Here is an 18,233-nt window from a genome sequence, read left to right on the forward strand (position 1 = left end):
GAGTGTTTAAGGGAATCAGGCAGGCAGGTAGGTGAGTGGTTCGGAGCCAGTGATCCCGGATTCTGAGAGGGATGTCTGACTAAACTGTCAGTCGGACATAGACATCCCCCAAGGGGTTCTGGATTGCGAGATGGTGCAGGCTGGGCTGGGGAACTCCCGCCCTGTGCATGAATTCCATGCACCGGGCCTCTAGCAGTATATACAAAAAATAAAAGTTTTACTAACATATTCATGGATGAAGTGATACACGGTTTGGGACAGGTTTTAAATACTCCAGAACAAAATACTGGGAGTCAGGTAAAAGAAAACTAGCATATGCTGATAAATGCTAAACCTAAATGACATGTACACCAGGTTTACATTATTCTCTTTAGTTCTGTATATGTTTAAAAATTCACATAATGAAAAGTTAAAAATTATTAATTCATAAATAAATCACTTTCTTACTGTAGTTCTGTGGCACAAGTTCCGGGCTCTTAGGAGTTTTCAACTTGTAGGATACATCTCCAATACTAACTGTGTCACCTAAAAAGAGTAAAGAAACACAGCATTACAAGAGACAAGTGAGAAAACCATACACTGCACCTTCCCCAACAATGATTCTCCTGACCTACAGAGAGGAATATTCCAAAATGCACCACACATCAGTCTCTGTCAAGCACATAAACGCTACAGACCAGTGGTCACCAACCGGTGGTACCTGAGGTCCAAAAGATTGGGGATCGTTGCTCTAAACTTCTATCAAAAGTACAAGTTCTGGAAAGAAGTGAAGCATCAGTGAAATTAGAGTCAGTAACAATATAGAAGGAAGTATTTTGTTTAGGATCATTCAAAGCATCCACATGGGTTAAGGCATACCTTCAATCTTTTTAGGTTTTTATTTTCACTACATACAACTTCAAGTTTGCTAGCAACATAACCCCAAAATTCAATATTTCTAGGTACATAAAATGAACAAAAGCCCAGTGGCATATATGCTAAGAATTCTACATGAAACAAAACAGAGCAAAAGTTCTCAATAACTTCTACATGGTCCTAATTTTTTTTAAATAACATTAATTTCTGGCTTATCTTCTAAAGTGCCGGACTAAATTGAACAATCTCTGTTTTGCTCTCTCCTACAGCAAAATAGGCATATTGATACCATCTGCACCTGGAACTTCACTTGGAAAGGGCTCAAAGACTCAGTAAAAGAAGCTGGGACACATCTTTTCACACTGTCGGGTTTTGGCAGTAAGATACCCTGGAGACGAAGGCCTTAAATCATGGTAATGATAACAACAGTCAACACTTGTTAAATGATTACTGTCTTCTAAGTACTTCACACATTCCCAAAATAATCCCATGAGACAGATTTTACAAACAAAGATTTTGTAAATCTGTGGGGAAAATAGTTTTAGTAGATGAAATAAATGTATTACAGGTATGTTGTAAATTAACAGAAATGTAGAAACACTGTGCAAAACCCAAGTATACTTTCTGATACAGAAGATGTACAATATATTGAGAGTTCTACTTGTACAAATCAAAAGAATTTTCCTCTGAACTAGTCTAATCAGCTAACTGAGGACTTATTGAGTACTGGCTATTTGGCAAATATTGCTATAGATACATTATTTATTTATGTAAGGCAAGTAGCCCTGTGCATGAATCCATGTGCGAGTAGCTTGCTGCCACTTGCCTCAACTGGCCACCTGCCCACCACAGGTAGCTTCTGCTGCTCCTAGCTCGCTGTCCCACCCTCCTGGAGCTCTCCACCCACTGCCCCGCCCTCCTGGAGCTGTCCACCCTCTTCTCTTCCCTCCTGGAGCTCCCTCCGCCCTCCCCCTCTTATCTTGCTGCCCTGGCCCCTCCTGTAGCTCTTCCCCCTTCCCCCCCACCCCCCCCCCTGCTTGCAGTTCGCTGCCCCAAAGTCCCACAGATCTGTGATCTGGTCTTTATGCAGTTGGTCCTTATGCCTCAGGGCATAATAGATAATTAGCATATTCCTCTCTTATTATATAGGATAGAGAATGGAAGAGAGGGGGAGAGACAGAGAAAGAAACACTGATATGAGAGAGACACATTGATTGGTTGCCTCCTAGATATGCCCCGACCAGGGTCGAGCCTGCAACCGAGGTACATGCCCTTAACCAGAATCGAACACAGGACCCTTCAGCCTGTGGGTGGCGCACTATCCACTGAGCCAAACCGGATAGGGCTATACATACATTATTTATGTTATTTCATTTAATCTTGACTCTAGGTAACCATGGTTTCTGTGATCTCCTTCATATAACTACTATAACAGAAACGCCATCTCAAAGTAGCTTAGTAAAAGGTTCTGTTACAGCAATTATATGAAATAACTCAAAGAATCATGGGTCACTGAAGAGGGGGAGGGGGGAGAGGAACGCATTTGTAATAATCTGAACAATAAAGATTTATTTAAAAAGAAAAAAAAGTAAAATAAATAAATAAATTTTCACAATAATATTCAACCATTCATGTCATCGGCAGGTATGTTTCTATTAAATTTTATTTTTTATAAAAATTTGGAACCTTTTAATGATGCTATTGTGAACATGCACTCTAATAAATGTAATGATAGAAACATTTTAACGTTTAAACATTTTGTTGCAGAAATGTATAAAAACTTTCAAGAATAAAAATATATTAAGTTAAAATTCTGAGAAGCGAGAGATGCAAATCAAAACAACAATGCGGTACCATCTCACACCTGTCAGAATGGCCAACATCAACAAATCAACAAACGACAAGTGTTGGCGAGGCTGCGGAGAAAAAGGAACCCTCATGCACTGCTGGTGGGAATGCAGACTGGTGCAACCACTATGGAGAACAGTGTGGAGTTTCCTCAAAAAACTGAAAATGGAACTCCCATTTGACCCAGTAATCCCACTCCTAGGAATATATCCCAAGAAACTAGAAACACCAATCAGAAAGGATATATGCACCCCTATGTTCATAGCAGCACAATCTACAATAGCCAGAATTTGGAAACAGCCTAGGTGCCCGTCAGCAGATGATTAGATCCAAAAACTATGGTACATCTACACAATGGAATACTATGCTGCCATAAAAAAGAAGGAATTCTCATCATTAGCAGCAACCTGGATGGAACTGGAGAACATCATACTGAGTGAAATAAGCCAGTCAATGAAAGAGAAACACCACATGACCTCACTCATTTATGGATAATAAAAAACATTATAAACTGATGAATAAAAAGATAGATATAGAGACAGTAAAGCAACAAGCAGACTGTCAAATTACATCAGAGAGGGTAGAGAGATCTGGGGGAGATAACAGATCAACTGAAGGACTTGTATACATGCATATTGGACAAAAAACTCTGGGGAGGGAGGGTATGTATGGGAGGGTATGTATGGGAGAGGGGGCAATGTTAAAATATATACACAGATAATAATTTTAATTAAAAAAAGGTAAAAAAATAAATAAAATTATGAGAAGCATAGGTAAAATACAAATTCATGGAGATAAAAATAATGTATATTTCCTGGCAGTTAAAGAACTTTTCATCTATTTTCAAAATAAAGAACCTAGCTAATAAATTACTAGGATATTCTGATTCTATTTAAAAGAAATACTTTAAAAAGAACTGTAACAGTTCTTTTAAATATCAATATTTATAACACACTGGAAACATTATCCTCTGCAAATATTTATTCTTATCAGGAACATTTTTAGACATCAACCTAAAAATGTTCAAAGGGATAAATATTTGCAAAATCCTTTTAGAAGACAAGTGAAAAAAAAAAGTTTATTTGTTTTTATGGGGTTTTTCTTAACTTTGAAGTTTTAAGGAAACACTCATGAGGAACTTAGCATACGCTATCCTATATAATAAAAGCCTAATATGCTAAGCGTCTGGTCGTCTGGTCAGCCATTCAACCAATCAAAGCATAATATGCTAATGATATGCTAAAGCTGCTAAAATGCTTGCTATGACATGCTCTGACCACTGGGGGCAGATGCTCCAACCAGTAGGTTAGCTTGCTGCTAGGGTCTGGCCGATCAGAACTGAGTGAAATGGGCCAGACATGCCCTGGAGCCCTCCATGGTCCATCCCCAGCTGGCCAATCTCCTGCATCCTTCCCCAGCCCTGATCATGCACCAATAGGGTCTCTCAGGCTGGCATGTGCTCTCTCACAATCTGGTACCCCTTGGGGAATGTCAGAGAGCTGGTTTCTGCCCAACAGTGTAACGACTGATAACTGTTACATGCAATGACCACCAGAGGGAGGACGCTCAACACAGGAACCGCCCCCTGGTGGTCAGTGCACTCCCACGAGGTGGGGGACTATTCAGTCAGAACCTCGGCTCACAGCTGGCGAGTTCAGGAGCAGTAGTGGGAGCTTCTCCTACCTCCAAAGAAATGCTAAGGATGTCTGATTGACAGCTTTGGCCTGCTCCCTGATGGGAGAGCGGGCCTAAGCCATCAGTCAGACATCCCCTGGGGGCTTCCGGACTGTGAGAGGGTGCATAGGGTAGCTGAATTGATACAAAACATGACTCAACTATATGCTATTTACAAGAGATCCACCTCAAAACAAAAGACACACACAGGATGAGAGTGAAGGGATGGAAAAAAACTTTCCACGAAAATGGTAGCAATACTCATATCTAACAAAATAGACTTTAAAATGAAGGCCATCACAAGAAACAACAAAGGTCACTATATAATACTAAAGGGATCGATCCAACATATATATATATACAACCAATATAGGTGAAACTAATTATAAAAAAAACTTCGAGAGGACTTTAACAGAGGAATTGACAAAAATACAGTCATAGTAGGGGACTTTAACAGTACTCTGATTTCACTGAATATATCTTCCAGATAACAATGTAACAAGGAAACAGAGACTCTAAAGGACATAGTGATCAGGTGGATTTAATAGACATTTATAGAATAATTCACCACAAAGTAGCAGAGTATACATTCTTCTCAAGTGCACATAGATCATTCACAAAGATAGACCACATGTCAGGACACAAAAGTTTCTAAAAGTTCAAGAAGACTGAAATCAAGCATCCTCTCAGGTCACAGTGGAATGAAATTAGAAATCAATTACAGTAAAAATACCCAAAAACATTCAAACATAAAGAGGCTAAATAGCATGTTATTTAAAAATGAATGGGTTATCAATGAGCTTAAGAAATAAATAAGTAAATAAATAAACTTCCTGGAAACAAATGAAAATGAACACACAACAACCCCCAAATCTCAGAGACACAGAAAAAGCAGTCTGAGACACGCACACCTAAGAAAACATGAAAAATCAGCAATAAACTATTTAACCGTACAACTGAAAGAACTAGAAAGAGAACAAGAAAGCCCAGAGTAAGTAGAATGGAGGATATATTAAAGATTAGAGCAAAAATAAATAGCATAGAAAATTTAAAAAATATATACAAAAAAAAAAAAATCAATGAAACCAGGAGCTGGTGCTTTGAAAGAAAAATAAAATAAAATAAATAAATAATAAATAAATAAATTAAAAAAAAAAAAATATATATATATATATATATATATATATATATATATGAACATGAGAGAACCCAAATAAATAAACTCAGAAATGAAAGTGGAGAAGTAACACTGACATCACAGAAATACAAAGGATTGTAAGAAAATACTATGAACAAGCCAAAAAGCTGGACAGTGTGGATGAAATAGAAAAATTCCTTGAAAAATACAACCTTACAAAACAGAATCAGGAAAACTAAAATAAATAAATAAATAAATAAATAAATAATAAAAAATAAAACCTGAATAGGCCAAACAAACCAATAAAATAGAAGCAGTAATCAAAAACTCCCAGCAAACAAAAGCCCAAATCCAGATGGATTCACAGGGGAGTTTTTCCAAACATTCAAAGAAGAACTAGCACCTATATTCCTCAAACTATTGCAGAAAATCTAAGAGAAAGGAACACTCCCAAACTCTTTTTATGAGGCCAGCATTACCCTAATTCCAAAACCAGATAAAGACATTACAAAAAAAATAAAAAGAGAGAGAGAGAATTATATAATAGGCAAATATCCCTCATAAACATAGATGCTAAAATCCTCAACAAAATATTAGCAAATCGCATCCAGCAATACATTAAGAAGATCATACACAACGATCAAATAAAATTTATTCAAGAGATGGAAGGCTGGTACAATATTTACAAATCAATAAATGTGATACATCACATAAACAAACAGAAAGACAAATATCACATCATCAGACTAATTGATACAGAAAAAGCATTCGACAAAATCCAACACCTTTTCTTGATAAAAACTCTCAGCAAGGTGTAATAAAGGGAGCATATCTCAATATGATAAAGTCCATATATGACAAACGTACAGCCAACATCATACTCAATGGGTAAAAATTAAAACCATTTCCCCTAAGAACAGGAACAAGACAGGGATGCCCACCTCACCACACCTGTTCAAAATAGTGCTGAAAGTGCTAGCAATAGAGGTTAGACAAGAAGAAACAAAAGGCATCAAATTGGAAAAGATGAAGTAAGATTGTCATTATTCGCAGATGACATGATATGGTACATAGAAAACCCCAAAGACTCCATCAAAAAACTACTAGATTTAAGAAATGAATTCAGCAATGTAGCAGGATACAAAATTAGCACTCAGAAATCTATGGCTTTTGTATACAACAATAATGAACTCACAAAAAGAGAAACTAAAAAAACAATTCCATTTACCATTGCACCAAAAAAATAATAATAATAATAATAATAAGATACCTAGGAATAAACTTAAGGAGGTAAAATACCTAGACTCTGAAAACTATAGGATGTTGAAAAAGAGACAGAGGAAGACATAAACAAATTGAAGAACGTACAGTGTTCATGGATTGGTAGAATCAATATCATTAAAAGGTCCATACTACCCAAAGCAAGCTATAGATTCAATGTAATCCCCATTAAGATACCAATGGTATATTTCACAGACCTAGAAAAAACTCTCCAAAAATTCATATGGAATAAAAATAAATAAATAAACCGAATAGCTGCCAGCAATCCTGAGAAAAAAGAACAAAGTTGGAGGGATCACAATAACAGATATCAATCTATCATATAATACAAAGCCACTGTTTTCAAAATTGCCTGGTATTGGCACAAGAACAAACATATACACCAATGGAACAGAACAGAGAACCCAGAAACCAACCCAAGCCATTATGCTCAATTAATATTTGACAAAGGAAGCAAAAGCATACAATGGAGACAAGACAGTCTCTTCAATAAATGGTGCTAGGAAAATTGAGCAGATGCATGCAAAAGAAAAAAAGAAAGAAAGAAACTACACCCCCAACTTATACCTTACATAAAAATAAACTCAAAATGGATAAAGGACTTAAACGGTAAACCATAAAAATCTTAGAAGAATCCATAGGAAGCAAAATATCAGATATGTGTCTGTGTCATAGAAATATCTTCACCAGTACAGCAAACTCATTAGTTAACAGAGCCAAATATCAACAGTACAACAATTGAAATTTCTTTTGAGAACCAAATTTTTTAAACTTAAATTTCCTCTAACACCACTTCTTCAAAACAGACTTGCCCAGACCGTGGTATTTTGTGGAAGAGCCACACTCAAGGGGCCCAAGAATCGCATGTGGCTTGCAAACAGCAGTTTGCCTACTACGGGTTTATACCAACCTTTATCCCTATACCTAAAACTCCCAAAATAAGTTCCCTGCACAAGAACATTCCATCCTCAGGCCACATTTTAGAGATGGGCACATGAATGTGGCCCATAAAAGTTCTCTTCAAGATTTTTGTCAGAGCTCACAGGAAAAAAAATGTTCTCTCTTCTCTGACACTGTGAATTGTAAGGACAATGAAAGTCTTGGTCAAAAGGCTATCACTGCTACCACTTGAAAAGCCTGCCAGACGTTTAACGAGCAGAACAAAAACAACAGATCTAATAAATGGAGAATGGAAAGTAGGAAGACCATGGGGAAAGCAGAGAGAGCCCAAGCCCTAAGCTATTTGAACATCCTGCATCTAGCCTGGTCTGAAGCCACTGGACCTCCCACTTTGTGAACCAATCAATGCATTTTTCTGTGCACAGATCTGTCACTTAAAACCAAATGACTGCTAGCTAATCATCCTATATAATAAAAGCCTAATATGCTATGTGTCCAGTTGTCTTGTCAACCGATCAAAGCATAATATGCTAATAATATGCTAATAATATGCTAATAGTATGCTAAAGCTGTTCAATCACTTGCTGTGATGTGCACTGACCACCAAGGAACAGACACTCCTAATGGTTGATTAGCTTGCTGCTGAGGTCTGGCTACTAGGGACTGAGCGAGACAGGCCGGATACATCCTGGAAGCTTCCTGTGGTCTCTCCCCCTGGCTGGCCAACCTCCCGTGTCCCTCCCTGGCCCCAGTCCCTCAGCCTGGTCTGCACCCTCTCATAATCCGGGATGAGGGACCTTCCCCACCCCCACCCCATGAGTGCATGAATTTTGTGCACCGGGCCTCTAGTTTTATTAAGGTAAAGGCAGGTAAGCAAATGTAACTTTTCCTATTTTACAAAGATAAATGCTCAAAGAGCAATATAGGACATTTAGTCCTTGTGGATATTCTGAAAACAAGCATTGTAATCAGAATAATGTTAACATTCATAAATTTTCATCAAGTGATTAGCTTTCAAAAAAAAAGTAAGCCAAAGGATTCCACTACCAATTTTTATACAGTACATTTTACTAAAGCACTAGTAGCCCATCGCGCAATATCACACACAGTAGGCCGTCTGCTGCTTCCGTGGGAGCTGGTGGGAACCGCAGTGCGCCACCAGGAAAGGTACTGCTTCCACAGGAGCCAGGAGGGACCTGTGCCGATTCCACAGGAGGTGGGAGGGACCTGCCTGCTTCCGGGAGAGGCAGGCCCGTCTCCTCTCCAGGCCTGTGCTCAGCTGTGGAGGCTGTGGGCCAGCCCCCATCCCTGTCTGTGTCCGCTCCAGCTCTGGGAAGCCAGCCTAAGCTGGGTGCAGCAGCAAAACAAGCATTCCACCAGGCCGCACGTGCTGACTGCTCTCAGCAGCCACCCCCGCCCCTGGACCGGAGGACTCTGGCAGGGCTGAGAGGACTGGGCGCCACCATCTTGTGGCTATGGGCGCTGCCATCTTTGTGACAGAGTGAAAGTTAATATGCATATTATCCTTTTATTAGATAGGATTATTTTAGAGTGAATAACTTTTTGCCCATATAGCATTTTAATAAGTATTTCATCTAAAACTGTTTACTTTTGTAGCCATCAACATGGGTTGAATACCAAAAAGATTTTATTCTTTCATCGATGTTTAATCAATAACAGATTTTCTGTATATAACATTGTCAGATTTTTATTTAATATTGTTGGTGCCAAATAATTCTTAAATACTTTTTATGACTGATAGTTTTTATTTCATTGTTAGCTAACCCATGAGAAATCTGTAAATTTTCCACAGATATTTTAAAGTTGTTACATTGTTAAGATCTTTACCAGTTTCAAAAACACTTTTCTCAGTTATATATCTCAGATACATCTGTGGTAGCCCATCTAAAATGTGCTTTTAATGGTCCTAATCCACTCAAAATTATAAATTACAGAATATACATACTTTAGGATATAAACTATCAAATGAGCTCACAATTCAAGGACTTGTAGCTCTGACAAGCAAGTTGCTTTGGTTCAGGATTTTGCAACAGCAGCATTATTGACGTATGGGGCAAGATAATTGTGAGGGCTGTCCTGTGCATTGTAAAATGTTTAGCAGCATCCCTCGCCTTTACCCACTAGATACTAGTAACACCCTCTTTATCCTGGTTATGACAACTCAAAATGTCTTCAGATACTGCAGAATGTTCCCAGGGGGAAAGGAATCACCCGTGGTTGACTAGATCTTCCCAACGATTAAGTTATAATTGTTCTGGAATTTTATTGCTAAATTCTTTAATACGCAATAGGATCACAATGTCCTCAGGGTCAAACTAGCCTGCTGCAGGTTCAGAGTAGTTAATAATTTCCCAAAGTTAACACCTAGTGCTAAGACCTGAATCATAATACAGTTTTTCCCTTAATGCCATATTTCTCAGTTGAAGCCCTAGTTCTGTATTTCCCAACCCCAAAATCATCAGTTCTATTGTACCCCAATAATATAACCTTAAAAATCACTAAAACGCTGTTAGATATTTATTGCCCTGTTTATATATTTAAAAATAGACAACCTGAATATCCAAGAATGGAAAATTGGTAAAATATATAGGTAAATATATCGATATAAACTTTTTTTAAAATATATTTTATTGATAGTTTACAGAGAGGAAGAGAGAGGGACAGTTAGAAACATCGATGAGAGAGAAACATTGATCAGCTGCCTCTTGCACATCCCCTACTGGGGATGTGCCCGAAACCAAGGTACATGCCCTTGACCGGAATCGAACCTGGGACCTTTCAGTCCACAGGATGATGCTCTATCCACTGAGCCAAGCCGGTTTCGGCTAAATATATAAACTTAATTCCTATCTACACTAATAAAAGAGAAAGATGTAAATTGACTGTACATCCACCAGCCAATCAGGAGTTGATATGCAAATTAACCCAGCAAAATTGCCAGTTAATTTGCATATGCAGGTACGGAGCAAAAACTGAAGAATGAAGACTAAAGGCTCCACTGAAGGCTGAAGGCTTCACTCTGATGTATCCAGAGCCAAGCCTAAAGGCTGAAGGCTTGGCTCCTCTGAAGCTGGAGCCAAGCCTGAAGGCTGAAGGTGGCCCAGATCCCAGGTGCCGGAGGAAAACACGTGCCAGCAGTCAGGGGAAGGAAGGCCTATTGCACGAACCTTTGTGCAGTGGGCCTCTAGTTTAAAATAATCATGTATAACAATATTTATCACTATATTAATATGTTTGTAATAGGCTGTGAGAATAAATTATAAAACACAAATGACTCCCAATTTAAAAAAAGAAACATGTTTGTATAAAAAAACAAATAATATATATTATAAAATCTGATAGGATTAACACAAAAAAGTTGACAATTATGAGTTTGTATGGGAGGATTGTTTTAGGGGATTTGTCTGTATTTTTTACTCTTCTACAATGAACATAGATTTCTTTTTTAAAAAGTAAATATTTTTATTAAAAATTACTTCATACACAAAAATCATAAAGATGAAAGTGAATTCCTATAATAGTAATGGTGTTATAGGACAGCACTATATATGTCACAATGGATTGAATAAATTATGTTTCCAAGTTTATCATTTGATTTTGATCTATGGTATATCTGAACATATTCAACATCAGAGTCTTACTGAACCAACTTGCTAGGCTCTATCTGTGAAAACACTATGATAATTTGTATTGAAAACTCTTTGTAGTAGCTAACCTCCTTGTTAACCTTTGTTCCTAAAACCAAAATACAATACTACTACGAAATAAAGAAATACAAAGAATTTACAAATTATACTTACTAAGACTATCTGACAGACAGGGTTAAAAACTGTGGGCTTGAGATTTTTTTTCCCTAACATAAATGAACCCTCTTCCTTCTGCTCACCAGGCTTTATAAAGCTCTTATCTTGAAAGCCAACAAGACAATTCCAGCCTCTCCTGCTCCTTCTCTGTATGAACTTTAACATAATAAGTCACTGAGTACTTATTAGATATAAAGTGTTGATAAGCTAGGCATACAGTACAGACAAAATAAGAACAGCATATAATTTGCATTTATTGTTTTATGTACCTTGTTGCTCTTTTTCCAAACTACATATTAGAAAGCAGGGTCAATTCTATGAAAAGAGGTAACGAATTACTGTTCACATGTGTGAGTGCTCCTGAGACATCTTTCCAACCTAAATTGTAATTCATTAAGTAACACTGCTTTTTATGGTTTTACATTTGTCTATGTATGATTTCTGATTTAAAATGGGACACTCCAGCGGAGACCGGTTTGGCTCAATGGATAGAGCGTTGGCTTAGGGACTGAAAGGTCCAGGGTTCGATTCCGGTCAAGGGCATGTACCTTGGTTGGGGCATATCCCCAGTAGGAGGTGTGCAAGAGGCGGCTGATCAATGTTTCTCTCTCATCGATGTTTCTAACTCTCTATCTCTTTCCCTTCCTCTCTATACAAAATCAATAAAAATATATTTTAAAAAATAAATAAATAAAAATAAAATGGGACACTCCAATCTTGATAGCCATCATCATGGCCCATTGTTGCCAAGAGTTTGCCTCCTGTTTACCTGGATCAGAGATATCCCTGAGTTCAGATTTCTGGTGAGCTCCCAGCTGCATTTATCCATAGTCTTCATGGATATGCCAGAGTCAAAGACTGAATTTAAGTTAATATGTTGTCTGTAATATGTCCATGTCTCTCACATTTGAAGCAAAGCTTATACATTGATTTGCCAACATAACACAAATTTTGAGGACATTTACAAGTAATCACCAATCCTATATAATAAAGAATATGCAAATTAACCCTCACACCCTCACAAGATGGCTGTCTATGACTAGTCTGGCAGGGAGGTTAGTGAGGGACAACCAAACGACTGAATGAGCAGACTGTGTGGGGCGACCAGGCCAGCGAGGGGTGTAGTTAGGGGTGACCAGGCTGGCAGAGGGGGGCAGTTGGGAGCAACCAGGCAGGCAGGCAGGTGAACAATTAGGAGCCAGTGGTCCAGGATTGTGAGAGGGATGTCTGACTGCTGGTGTAGGCCTGATCCTGGGGACATCCCCCAAGGAGTCCTGGATTGGAGAGGGTGCAGGCTGGGCTGAGGGGAATTTTGTGCACTGGGCCTCTAGTACCTTTATAAATACAAACTTTAAAAATTCACACCCACATGGATTTCTAATGTTTTTATAACCAACATGTATTATTCATATACAAAGAACATTTATTTTTTTATTTTTAGAAAGTTCACATGAATTGACTCCGTTCTGTCTGCATATCCAGATAGTTCTGATAGTTCTCAACCTACAAGGAACTGGTTCAGTTCTTCTAAAGCCCAGGAAACAGAATAACTCCCAAATAGTTGAAAATACATATACTAAGAATAATAAAGAAGCTTCTTTATTGAACACAGTGCCAAGGATTGTATTAACTAATTAAATCCTCACAACAACCCTATCAGATATACTCTCCTTATCCTCATTTTATAGTTAAGAAAACTGGGTCACAAAATTATATAATTCTACCCTCAAATCTCCAAATCTAGACAGGGCAGAAATGGACTGCAACCCACGCTAACTCCAAACCCAAGTTGCAGATTATGCTACACTCCTACCCTTGACCTTTGCCTTCTAAGACAAAGGAGCAACAAACAAACAAAAACTCAAGGAATAAAAAATAAAGGAATAAACAAATACTCTAGAAGTCATAATAATGGATAGAGGGTGAAATGTGACATAACGGGGAAAAAATTGTTCAGTGAATGAATGAATGAAATGTATGAGACTTTAAACTCCCTCATTTCTCAGCAAAAATTATTTGGAGCTCAGAAAACTAGGAAAGCAAGAGGAACAATAAAGCCTACAATTTCGTAGTAAAAACCTTCATTATTCTAAACCACAAGAACTCACAAAATCTTGCCTAGAATCACTTTCCAATCAAGAGCGGGATCAATATACATGCCTTCCTTTAACCAGAACAAATGCTCTAACTTCAACACGCGAGAGATCCCTAACACAAGTTCAGCTAGAGCCAAAAAAAAAAATACTGAGCTCAGGAATCAGGGCATGAGGCAATCTCTCCTTAGTTGTGTGATCTCCAGCAATCCACTGTTCCCTCTGTCTCAGTGACCTCAACTGTCGCGTCAGGGGGTTAACTAGAGTTGTCATGTTCAGCTCTAAGAGAAGGTGAACCTGTGAGAGAGGAAACTCCTGTCACACTTGAAAAGGCTCACGGATACATTGAGCGATGAACGATGGGTTCTTTGCCCTGGCTGGAACGTGGGACAGAGAAATCGGCTTCCAGGCCCTTGAGACTCAGAGAGCAAGGTCAAGTTTGGCTTTCTCTGAGGGCTGCTGCTTCAACTTCTGCGTGACCTGTGACCCAGTAATCAAGTCGGAGTCGGGGGAGGGAGCGGGGGTGAAAGCAGCATTGTGGGGGGAAGGGGGGGATACACAATTCCCAGCCGTCAGAACCCTCGCTCAGACCCTGGGGCGCCTGAACGAGGCCGGGAGCGCGCAGCTTCCCCGGCGCCGCACGGGGAAGACTTCGTAGGAACAAGTGAAGAGTCGCACCATCAAATGCCCTAACCTGCCGCACGCCCTAACTCCCGGGCGCCCTAACTCCGGGGAACCTCGGCCTCGGGGCTCCCCGCGCCGCGCCCCTCCGGCAGCGGGCAGGGGGAGCGGGGCGCGGAGCTCCGCACGGAGCGCGGGAGCCGCCGCCGCGGGACCCGGTTACCTGTGTCGGCCCCCGCGCCGGCGTGCAGCACTCTGACCTCCGGCCGCCCGTCGCCGCCCGGCCGGCCGCGCACCACCTGCCGCAGCAGCAGCCGCACGCGCCGGGCGGCCGCGCCGCCGGGGCTGCCGGGCGCCCCGAGCAGCAGGAGCCGGGACTGCATGGGGCCGGGTGTCGCCGGCGACGGTACGGGGCTCCGGGCGAGCCGTGTCCCGAGCGGCGGGCGGCGTGGGCCGGTGCGGCAGCGGGACAGGAAGCTCGCCGCCCCGAGTCCGCCGGAAACTTCTTCCCCCGGCGCCGCGGGCTCCGCGGGCTCCGGCCCGGGCCCCGGGGGCGGGAGCCCGGCCGGCGGGAGGGACGGCGGGGCCGCGGGGAGCCTGGGCCGGGCCGGCCGCCCAGGGCTGCGGGCCCTCACTCCCGCGCCTCGCCTCGCCCTCCCCCGTGGCCTGGCTTCCCCGGGCCTCCCTCCGGGCCCCCGCGATCTCCTGGGCGCCCGGAGAGCCAGGCATGCGGCGGGTTAGGGCATTTGAGGGTGCGACTCTTCACTTGTTCCTACGAAGTCTTCCCTTGTTAATAGCCTGGTCTTATCGCGCACTTTGCCCGCGCGCTGCTTCCCATCCTTTCCAGATGTGGAGCATATATACTCACAAGATTGCAGAACTTCCACTATCTGGATTCATTGTAGCCACACCAGTGTGCCCACACAGCATTTGAAAACATTGCACCTTATCCTTTTTCCTACTGTTTTTCCCACATTTTAAATAGAAATCCATATCCTAGTGATATGTAGAGATTGCCAAAATATCAGAAAGGACCTAAATCATTCAATTTTAATCACTCTGCGATGAAGAGTTATAAACGTGATTTATGAGTTTAGTTAGAGAAAGTGGGACACTGGCTAAAGCTGCCTCCCATTCATACTACCAAAAGTAGAAGTGGTCCTACCACAAAGCAAACTAATCCTAATATAATTATAGTGCATCTCCAAAATGTCCGGCAAACGGCTCAAATGAAGTTCTACAAAACAAAGGCAGAGCCCTGGCCGGTTGCTCAGTGGAGAGGTTCCTTTCCTGTTGAGGGCACAGTCCTGGTTTGCAGGCTGGACCCCTGCAACCAATCCACCCACGTGTCTCTCTTTCTCTCATTGATGTTTCTCTCTGTGTGTGTCTCCCTCTCTAAGAATCAATGGGGAAAATATCCTCGGGTATTAACAGCAACAAAAAATAATAAAAAGATAGAGGCTTAATTTTTAGCTAAAGGACTTGTTAATTCTAGAGTTGGAATAATAAAGGTAAACATTTTGTAGTGCATTGCAACATGGATTTACACATATGTTCTCATAATCTTCACAACTCTAAGAGTGCTGGGAAAAATGACATGAATGCAAGATGTAACAGTTTATGAAATGCTTACCTACTTTGAGTACCTATGTCTGGGATATTTTGTTTCAAGATGCTCTGAAGTGGAGCACTCCACCTGGGAGATGTCAGTGAGGTTTCACAGAAAAGGTAATATTTGACATAATTTTTGAAGGAGATGAAAGAGTTTTTAAGGCTGAGAAAAGGGCAAATTATATCTGAAAATACATGACAAAACAAAATTAGGGAGGGATGCCCTGTGTTTGGAGTTCAAGTATATAAAGCAGGTGGTAGAGATAAGCCTGGAAAGAAAAATTGAAACCAAGTTGTTTGCAGGGAGTAAGAGTTTGCAGATTAATCTCCAGGAAATGGGAAAATGGAGAAAAAAAAATTTAGAATGACAAATCTATAATGTGAAGAAGAAATTTGATCCAGAAATAAAGGTTGCACCAGAACTTTACTTTGAATACTATTTTAGATTTGGATAAACAAAGATTAGGAGTATAGAGCATCAATAAAGGCTTAGATGCCTGATAAGCATGGTTAGTTTAAGAACACAGACTAAGAATAGCAAAGTAAGAGGATATAATATTTGGAAAGTAAAAGAAGGAATTGCTAAGTCCTTAATTATGTGCCTTATATGAAACCACCAATCAGTGTGTGCCAAGTACCTGAGCCCCATACCTTTCCTTCCCTCCCCTCAAAAGGCATGTTCACCCCAGCATGTCTGCTCTTTCTCCTTTGGAAGGCAGCCGGCCAGGGTCTTCTCCTCCAACAAAACCTGTGTCCTGGTTCTCCAGCCCCTCTGTCTCATCTTTCACTGGTCAAGGGTGTGAGCCTTGGTTGTGGGCACATCCCAAGTAGGGGGTGTGCAAGAGGCAGTTTATTGATGTGTCTCTCTCATGGATGTTTCTAACTGTCTGTCCCTCTCCCTTCCTCTCTATAAAAAAAATCAATAAAATATATTTTTAAAAGAAGATTAATTCTGTGATCTCAACCAAAATTTTAATATAACAACAAGTTTAAATTTAATTGATACCATACATAATAAAAAAGTAAAATGCATATTAACCATCATTCCACTTCACCCACAAGCCACACACACAAGCCAATCAGAGTGAGTATGCAAATAAACCCAATCAAGATGGCTACAGTCACAGAGAGCAGGAGGGAGGCTTGGGTTTCCCAGGCAACAGGGGAAGCCACACTTTCCGCCTGCCCTAGCCAGCGGAGGCCTCCACTCAAGGCTACAAAATTTCATTTATAGAAGGTAAACAAATCTAAACAGAAATGGCAGCTGCCAAGGAGCAAGCAGGAGGCTTGGCTTTGATCCAGGCTACAAAGTTTCAATTGTAGAAGGTAAATAAATTCCAGATACCAGGGCCTCCGCTTGGGTCCCCAGGGAGCATGCCTGGCCTGCAAACCACCACAGGCCCCTCGCTCAGGCCACCCCACGCCCCAAGGGAACCCCCACCCTGATCCAGAACACCCTTCAGGGAAAACCAGCCAGCCCCCACCCACGCACTGGGCCTCTATCCTATCTAATAAAAGAGTAATATGCAAATTGACCATCACTACAACACACAAGATGGCTGCCCCCAGGTGGTCAAAGATCCTGCCCCCATGTGGACACAATATAGCCACCACAAGATGGCCAGCAGGGGAGGGCAGTTGAGAGGGACCAGGCCTATAAGGGAGGGCAGTTGAGAGGCACCAGGCCTACAAGGGAGGGCAGTTGGAGGCAATCAAGCCTGCAGGGGAGGGCAGTTAGGGGTGACCAGGCTGGCAGGGGAGGGAAGTTGGGGGCAAACGGGCTGGCAGGGGAGCAGTTAGACATCAATCAGGCTGGCATGGGAGTGGTTAGGGGGTGATCCGGCTGGCAGGCAGAAGTGGTTAGGAGCAATCAGGAAGGCAGACAGGTGAGCAGTTGGGAGCCAGCAGTCCTGGATTGTGAGAGGGATGTCCGACTGCCCACTGGGATCAGGTCTAAACAGGCAGTCTGACTTCCCTTAAGGGGTTCCAGATTGGAGAGGGTGCAGTCTGGGCTGAGGGACACCCCTTCCGCCCCCGTGCACAAGTTTCATGCACCGGGCCTCTAGTCTTAAGATAATTATAAAAAAGTATATACCTTTAAATATATACATTTGATGGTCTTTTCAAGTTAAATTTCAAGGCTATAATTGAGAGATGATTCTTGGAAAACTCCAAGGGCCCGGAGTGATTCAAAGGGTTTGTTCTCTCTCTTAAAGGAAATGTTTTAAATTAAACAGATTTAATATACTTGAAATCACATGGAAAGCTTTAATAAATAAATTAATAAATATATTTTACTTATATGCATATGTTTGAAATGTTATGAAAGTTTTGGCCTCTAAGAAGGGCAAAATAAAGTAACAAAATATTTCTTAAAATCCAACAGAA

General features: G+C 41.0%; 1 protein-coding gene across 1 annotated transcript in view; it reads right to left on the reverse strand.

The window, feature by feature from the left end:
* Nucleotides 1-14,736, reverse strand: part of VWA8 (von Willebrand factor A domain containing 8) — a 333,534-nt gene extending 318,798 nt beyond the window's left edge. Inside the window, exons 1-2 of the mRNA XM_084876526.1 lie at nt 14,458-14,736; nt 448-525 (exon numbers count right to left, since the gene is read on the reverse strand). Of these exons, the coding sequence (XP_084732652.1) occupies nt 448-525; nt 14,458-14,617 (238 nt within the window). The 5' untranslated portion in view covers nt 14,618-14,736. The remainder of the gene's footprint in view (nt 1-447; nt 526-14,457) is intronic.
* Nucleotides 14,737-18,233: the final 3,497 nt, after the last annotated feature.

The sequence above is a fragment of the Pipistrellus hanaki genome, assembly GCF_964339955.1.
Source record: "Pipistrellus hanaki genome assembly, chromosome: 3".
Classification (NCBI taxonomy): Eukaryota; Metazoa; Chordata; class Mammalia; order Chiroptera; family Vespertilionidae; genus Pipistrellus; species Pipistrellus hanaki.